Source organism: Mandrillus leucophaeus, unplaced genomic scaffold, assembly GCF_000951045.1.
Source record: "Mandrillus leucophaeus isolate KB7577 unplaced genomic scaffold, Mleu.le_1.0 Scaffold216, whole genome shotgun sequence".
NCBI lineage: Eukaryota > Metazoa > Chordata > Mammalia > Primates > Cercopithecidae > Mandrillus > Mandrillus leucophaeus.
Genome location: NW_012102210.1, coordinates 3937458 through 3944992, shown reverse-complemented (window position 1 = coordinate 3944992; position 7535 = coordinate 3937458). Strand labels below are relative to the sequence as shown.

The 7535-nt window shown below is 52.1% G+C and overlaps 2 protein-coding genes across 3 annotated transcripts in view; one reads left to right on the top strand and one right to left on the bottom strand.

The window, feature by feature from the left end:
* Window positions 1-4038, bottom strand: part of TTC31 (tetratricopeptide repeat domain 31) — an 11379-nt gene extending 7341 nt beyond the window's left edge. The window contains exons 1-2 of the mRNA XM_011980730.1: window positions 3886-4038; window positions 3604-3692 (exon numbers count right to left, since the gene is read on the bottom strand). Coding sequence (XP_011836120.1) covers window positions 3604-3692; window positions 3886-3925 — 129 coding nt within the window. The 5' untranslated portion in view covers window positions 3926-4038. The remainder of the gene's footprint in view (window positions 1-3603; window positions 3693-3885) is intronic.
* CCDC142 (coiled-coil domain containing 142) overlaps window positions 3793-7535 on the top strand; it is an 8955-nt gene continuing 5212 nt past the window's right edge. Inside the window, exons 1-5 of one of the 2 annotated variants that reach the window (XM_011980731.1) lie at window positions 3793-5203; window positions 5478-5564; window positions 5644-5793; window positions 5924-6054; window positions 6128-6241. In XM_011980731.1, coding sequence (XP_011836121.1) covers window positions 4183-5203; window positions 5478-5564; window positions 5644-5793; window positions 5924-6054; window positions 6128-6241 — 1503 coding nt within the window. In that variant the 5' untranslated portion in view covers window positions 3793-4182. The remainder of the gene's footprint in view (window positions 5204-5477; window positions 5565-5643; window positions 5794-5923; window positions 6055-6127; window positions 6242-7535) is intronic. The other variant, XM_011980732.1, reaches the window with a different exon arrangement.

Sequence of the window (7535 nt, the reverse complement as noted above, 5' to 3'; positions counted from 1 at the left end):
GAGGCTGAGGCAGGAGAATGGCGTGAACCCGGGAGGTGGAGCTTGCAGTGAGCTGAGATCCGGCCACTTCACTCCAGGCTGGGCGACAGAGCCAGACTCCGTCTCAAAAAAAAAACAAAAAACAAAAAAACAAAAAACAAAAATAAAAAATAAAAATAAAAAAAAAGCTGGGTGCAGTGGCTCACGCCTGTAATCTCAGCACTTTGGGAGGCTGAGGCGAGCGGAACACTTGAGGTCAGGAGTTTGAGACCAACCTGACCAACATGGTGAAACCCGTCTCTGCTAAAAATACAAAAATCAGCCAGGCATGGTGGCACGCATCTGTAATCCCAGCTACTTGGGAGGCTGAGGTAGGAGAATTGCTGGAAACTGGGAGGTGGAGGTTGTGGTGAGCCGAGATCGTGCCACTGCACTCCAGCCTGGGCAACAGAGCGAGACTCCGTCTCAAAAAAAAACAAACAGGTATTTCCTTGACCTTCTACTACCTGTCCCCAAACCACAGTCTGTGCTACTCTTTGAATTCACTACATGGCCCCTACATATGATCTGGTCCCCCAATATCACTGTGAATCTTCTGCTATCTTGTCACTCTCCTCCAGCCACAGTAGTGTCCTTGGAAGTTCCCACAACACACCAGCTGTGCTCCCATCTTAGGGCTTTGCACTTTACTTTGCCTGGAATGCTCTTTCCCCAGTGAACAGCTCACCCCTTCATCCTTTTTAGATCTCTACGTAAATGTCACTTTCTCAGAGAGGACTTCTCTGACCACTCCTTTTTTGTTTTTTGAGGTGGAGTTTTGCCCTTGTTGCCCAGGCTGGAGTGAATGGTATGAACTCAGCTCACCGCAACCTCCGCCTCCAGGGTTCAAGTGATTCTCCTGCCTCAGCCTCCGGAGTAGCTGGGGTTACAGGCATGCACCACCATGCCCAGCTAATTTTGTATTTTTTAGTAGAGACGGGGTTTCTCCATGTTGGTCAGACTGGTCTCGAACTCCTGACCTCAGGTGATCCGCCTGCCTCAGCCTCCCAAAGTGCTGGGATTACAGGCGTGAGCCACCACACTTGGTCTGACCACTCCTTTTAGAAGGAGAAACTTCCCAACTCCACTAGCATTCCCTATCCTCCTTCTTGCTTTTTCTTTGTACTTCTCATATTTAACATACTATGTTGCTTATTTATTTGTTCACTGGCTGCCCTTATTATATGCTCCTAATTTGTTGAATACAAAGATTTTTGTCTGTTTGGTTTACTGCTATCTCCCAGTACCTACAACAGTGTCCAGTACATAGGTGGTATTCTGTGTGTGCTGAGTAAACAAAGAGATTGGTGAGGAGGCCATTCCAGTAGATACATAGCCAGGAACCGTGTGTGAAGAAACATGTGTGACACAGTGAGTGTAAATTTTGTTTGTTTTTCTTTGAGACACATTCTCACCCTGTCGCCAGGCTGGAGTGCAATGGCACAATCTCAACTCACTGCAACCTCTGTCTCCTGGGTTCAAGCAATTCTCTTGTCTCAGCCTCCCGAGTAGCTGGGACTACAGGCACCCACCACCACACTCGGCTAATTTTTTGTATTTTAGTAGAGATGGTGTTTCACCATGTTGGCCAGGATGGTCTCCGTCTCCCGACCTCATGATCCGCCTGCACCAACCTCCCAAAGTGCTGGGATTACAGGTGTGAGCCACCGCGCCTGGCGGTGAGTATGGACTTTATCTTGTCAGTGATAGCAGTGGACTTGATCTGGGGAATGAAACAATCAAATGAAATAGTGTTGAGACAGCCGGGCGCAGTGGCCGGGCGCGGTGGCTCAAGCCTGTAATCCCAGCACTTTGGGAAGTCAAGGCAGGTGGATCACCTGAGGTCTGGAGTTTGAGATCAGCATGACCAACATGGAGAAACGCAGTCTCTACAAAAATACAGAATTATCCAGGCATGGTGGCGCATGCCTGTAATCCCAGCTACTCGGGAGGCTGAGGCAGGAGAATTGCTTGAACCCGGGAGGCGGAGGTTGCGGTGAGCTGAGTTCATACCATTCACTCCAGCCTGGGCAACAAGGGCAAAACTCCGTCTCAAAAAAAAAAAAAAAAGAAAAAAGAAAAGAAAAAGAAAAAGAAATACTGCTGAGGGAAGATGACGCTATGGATGTAATGTTTAGTTCAGGCCAGATACAAGGAGTCTTGATCTAAAGGAGTGGCAGTGAGACCAGGAACGGAAATGAGGGGCTTCTGTCAAGAGACATTTCAGAAGTAGATTTTAGTGGCTGGCACGATGGCTCATGCCTGTAATCCCAGCACTTTGGGAGGCCGAGACGGGTGGATCACAAGGTCAGGAGTTTGAGACCAGCCTGGCCAATATGGTGAACCCCTCTCTACTAAAAATACAAAAATTAGCTGGGCGTGGTGGGAGGCGTCTGTCATCTCAGCTACTCAGTAGGCTGAGGCAGGAGAATTGCTTGAACTAGGGAGGTGGAGGTTGCAGCGAGCCAAGGTCACACCACTGCACTCCAGCCTGGGTGACAGAGTGAAACTCCATCTCAAAAAAACCAAAAAACAAAAAAACCCTGTTGCCTACTGAGAACATCCAAATCCCTGTGCTAAGTCAAAGCCTTTCAAACCATCTGCTGCCTTCTCTCCCGCCCCATCTTTTACTGTTCCAACCAAATTCTCCACTCTGGTCTCACTTTAGTAAAGTTCTCTCAACTTTTCCTTGTTTTACTGTCTTTGCTCACACCGTCCCCTCCATCTATAAAAAAATATTTTTTCTTTTTTTTGAGATGGAGTCTCCCTCTGTTGCCCAGGCTGGAGTACAGTGGTGTGATCTCAGCTCACTGCAACCTCTGCCTCCCAGGTTCAAGCGATCCCCCTGCCTCAGCCACCCGAGGGGCTGGGATTACAGGTGCACACCACCACGCCCAGCTAGTTTTTTGTATTTTTGGTAGAGATGGGGTTTCACCATGTTGGCCCGGATGGTCTCCAACCATGGACCTCAAGTGATCCGCCCGCCTAAGCCTCCCAAAGTGCTGGGATTACAGGTGTGAGTCACTGGGCCTGGCTTTTTAAAATTTTTTTAGACAGAGTCTCACTGTTCCCCAGGCTGGAGTGCAGTGGCATGATCATGGTTCACTACAACCTCGACCTCTCGTGCTCCAGATATCCCCCACCCACCATGCGGCTCAATTTTTTAAAAACATTTTTGTAGAGATAGGGTCTCACTATGTTGCCCAGGCTGGTCTCGAACTCGTGGGTTCAAGCAATCCTCCCGTCTCAGTCTCCCAAAGTGTTGAGATTACACGCACAAGCCACCGCGCCCGGCCTCCATAACATCTTTCCCCAAGGAACTCGTACCCACTCCCTAATCCTCACCTCAGAGGCCCTTGTCTGCTCAATTCTATCCACTTGGAGCATCTGTTACAGCAGGATCATCCTCCTGGTCCCCTGCCCCTCACTTGCCTACGATCCTCAAGGGCATGGCCGGAGACTACAACTCCCCAAAGCCTCCGGGGCCCCGTCTGGCGCTCACCCGTCGCCGGTTTCTCCACAGCTGATTTAAAAGAGGCGTGACCAAAATAAGCAGGACTGGGGGAAACTGGGGGTCGCTTTTACCTCTTCGCCGTAATCCTCTGGACCGAATTCCTTGCAAAGTTTGGGTACAGCAGCGACCTCCAGTGGGCAGCTGGGCCGCAGAGGGCAGTCTACAGGAAAGGAAGGCGAAGCCTCGTCAGCGGGCTTGGGATAGATGGGCTTGAGTCCTCCCTACTCCACCTTCGACTCTCCACCCTCTGCCCTCTGCATAAAATCCTACTCGAAACGTTCAGACCACAGGTGGACCCAAGAGGGGCTGCCTCTGCCCTCCTAGACCCTCTCTGGTCTTGTCATACTGCTCACCTAGCTTGATCCTCTCCACAGCCTTCGGAATCGGCGCCATCGCGTCTACAGTGACCCGGAAGTGAAAGGTAGTCTAGTATTTGATACCAGCCGAAGGGCGGGGTGGGACAGGGAAGGCGGCCATTTTTGTTAGGGGCAGAAGCCTCCCATTACGGAGTACGAGAGGGTCCATGAAGGTCCCCGCGACTCCTGGACTGGAGAAAACGGCTCTTGGAATGGGGCGAAGTCCGAGCTACGGTGGGCGTTGGTCCGTGCGGGAAAGTGGGAATCGCTAGGTTCGTTCCGGACCCGCCGCTCATGGCTCAGGCGTCTCGCTCTGGTAGCCTGCCTCCACTTGTTATCGTGCCCCCGCTGAAGGCGCAACCCGGGGGCACTGGGGAGGAGCAGCGGGAGAGAAGGCCAACGGGCGCTCTTCGCGGGGAGGTTCACGGTTGGCCGGGCGGAACTTCTGGAGGGACGCCGTGGTGGCCGACGCCGGCGGGTGTGAGCGAGGACTATGAGGCTGATGCTGCGGCCTGGAGGCGAGGGCCCGCAGGTGGCGGCCCGATCCCTCCCGCGCTGCAGCGTCTCCGGGCCGTGTTGCTGCGGCTGCATCGCGAGCGGGAGCAGCTCCTCCAGGCCCGAAACTGCGCCTGCCACCTACAGGCGGCTGTGCGCCTCATGAAGACCCTGAGTCCTGGCTCGCCATCCGGCGGCCCTAGCCCCTTGCCCCAGTGGTGCCGCGACCTGCAGCTGCACCCTTCCCAAGGGGCAGTCCTGCGAATCGGCCTTGGGGAGACTCTCGAGCCGTTGCTGCTAGCGCGCCCCATCGGACTAGCCGCCCAGTGCCTGGAGGCTGTCATTGAGATGCAGCTTCGCGCTCTCGGCCGGGAGCCTGCCAGCCCAGGCCTGTCATCCCAACTTGCCGAACTTCTCCTGGCACTTCCCGCCTATCACACGCTACAGGGAAAAACCTTGAGCCACGTCCCGGGGGCTGCACGTCCTTTCCCCACGTCCCGTGTGCTCCGCCTCTTGACGGGGGAGCGGGGTTGCCAGGTGGCAAGTCGGCTGGACGAGGCGCTCCGGGGATCGGGATTGAAAGACCAGCTCCGCAGGCGGTGCCATGAGGAGCGGGATCTGCTACCAGGGCTGCTGGGCCTGGTAGGGGGCGTGGCAGGTTCAGCCAGCTGTGGACTACGGCTTGGAGGGGCTGGAGCCTTGTGGAGCCAATATTGGACCCTGCTGTGGGCAGCCTGTGCTCAGAGTCTGGACCTAAATTTGGGACCCTGGAGGGACCTCAGGGCAACAGCGCAACAGCTGAGTCAGGCACTGGGTCAGGGTGAGTGATGGGCTTGGGTGGGCGTTTGGGAAGGCTGGGGTCTCTTCCACCTGGCAAACTCACTCACCTTCCATCCTGAAGGCAAAGGCAGGCCCTTTAGAATGAACATCCCTGGGTTCAGACTATATCTTCTGAACTTTCAAGGCGAAGTCTTGCTTTCCACCCCAGTCCTGAGTCTTGGAGGAAGCATGCCTTCTTCCCTCATCATTGAGTGGGCAGGGGTTGTGGAAAGTGAGACCTTGTTTTCAGGCTCCAGAGTCATTTCTCCCACTAGCATCCCTGCCTCAGGAGTGTGAGAAGGAGCTGGCTTCTTTGTGTCACAGCTTACTTCATCAGTCGCTTATCTGGAACTGGGACCAAGGTGAGAAGGAAGGGGCCCTGGGGGTGACATAAATCCCAGGTTACCGCTTCCCCACCACACTATAGTCTCTCATCCTCAGGTTTCTGCCAGGCCTTGGGATCAGCTCTTGGGGGTCAGAGCAGCCTTCCCACATCCTCTCGCACTGCTGAACTTTTGCAGCAGCTCTTTCCTCCTCTCTTGGATGCCCTTCGAGAGCCCAGGTTACGACTGATTTTCTGCCAGCCTGCAGGTGAGACAAGGGGCTGGGTCTGGGGAGACAAAGCAGTTGAGGATATCTCTTTTCTTTGTTCTGAAGTCTGCCTCTTCCCAAAGGTACTCCATGACCCCTAAGATACTCACTCTACTGCTCAAATCCCCAGATCCTGCGCCTGTCGCCCTAGGTCTCTGTACCCTGCAGACCACCTTGCTTTGGTTCCTGGGCAGAGCTCAGCAGTACTTGGCAGCATGGGACCCAGCTTCCTTCCTGCTCCTGATCCAAAAGGACTTACCTGTGAGTGGCTGGGGAGTAGGGAGGGGAGCAGCCTGAGCTAGGCTGAGCCCTCACTTCCTGTTTCCACCCAAAGCCTCTATTGCATGAGGCAGAAGCTTTGTCTAGCCTGGCCTCAGAGGAAAGCTTAGCTCTGGAAGTGGAGCAGCAGCTGGGCCTGGAGATCCAGAAGCTGACTGCACAGATCCAGGTGAGAACAGGGGCCTTAACAGTGGCAGTTTAAGACCCTGTGTTCTGTGCCAAGTATCAGGGGTGGGAAGAGTAGAGCATCTCAGTAACTTGGAATCTCCTTGGAGTCTCTGCTAAATTTATCTTTTTTTGCTCTGTTCATTTTTTATTTTTTGTTCTCTTTAACTTTTTTTTTTTTCTCTCTGAGACAGGGTCTCACTTTGTCACCCAGGCTGGAGTGCAGTGGCACAATCTCAGCTCACTGCAGCCTCTACCTTCTGGGCTCAAATGGTCCTCCCACCTCAGCCTCCCTAGTAGCTGAGACTACAGGCTTGTGCCACCACACCTGGCTAACTTTTGTATTTTTTTTTTGGTAGAGATAGGGTTTCACTATGTTGCCCAATCTGGTCTTGGACCCCTGAGCTTAAGTGATCCACCTACCTTGGTCTCCCAAAGCGCTGGGATTACAGGCATGTGCCACCATGCCTGGCCCCTTTAACATTTTACTATGGAAAATTTCAAACATGTACAAATGTAGAGAGAGGTATATAATGGACTCCCATATGTCTATCACCAAGCATTTAACAATTATCAACTCATGGTCAATTTCATCTGTGTATCCCCCATCCTCTCCCCAGTAATGCCAGACTCTCGTTTTGTGATGGCACCAGCGGATCATTGCCTTGATTCATTATTTCATTAGAGGTTGTAAAGGGGTAACATTTCAATTCTCATCATTCCTACTTCATTTATGAGTTGGATTACTCCTATGAAGAAAAACTTGCCTTCATTAATGATTTGGTTACTCTTAGGTATATTTTAAAGAGAAAATTCAGGATACATGATTGCATCTTTCCCTTTACTTACCAGTTATCGGCACATTTCTCCTCTCTTAAAAGTTTAATTTGTATTTTTATTAATGCTTTGGGAGGCCAAGGCAAGAGGATTGCTTGAGGCCAGGAGTTTGAGACCACCAGGGGCAACATAGCGAGACCACCCTAAGCAACACAGACCCCCGTCTCCACAAAAATTAAAAAATTTAGCTGAGCATGGTGGCTGCGCCTGTAGTCCCAGCTACTTGGGAGGCTGAGGCAAGAGGATCGTTTGAGCCCAGGAGGCCGAGGTTGCAGTAAGCTGTGATAGCCACTGCATTTCAGCCAGCCTAGGCAATACAGTGAGAGATCCTGTCTCAAAAAATAAAATAATGCATGTCTGTAGTTTAAAAAGTGAAATAGAATATTATTTTATAAAACTAATGAAAAAATAGCACTTTGTTTGCCCTCACCCACCTCTGATTTCTGTTTCACAGTAGTAAC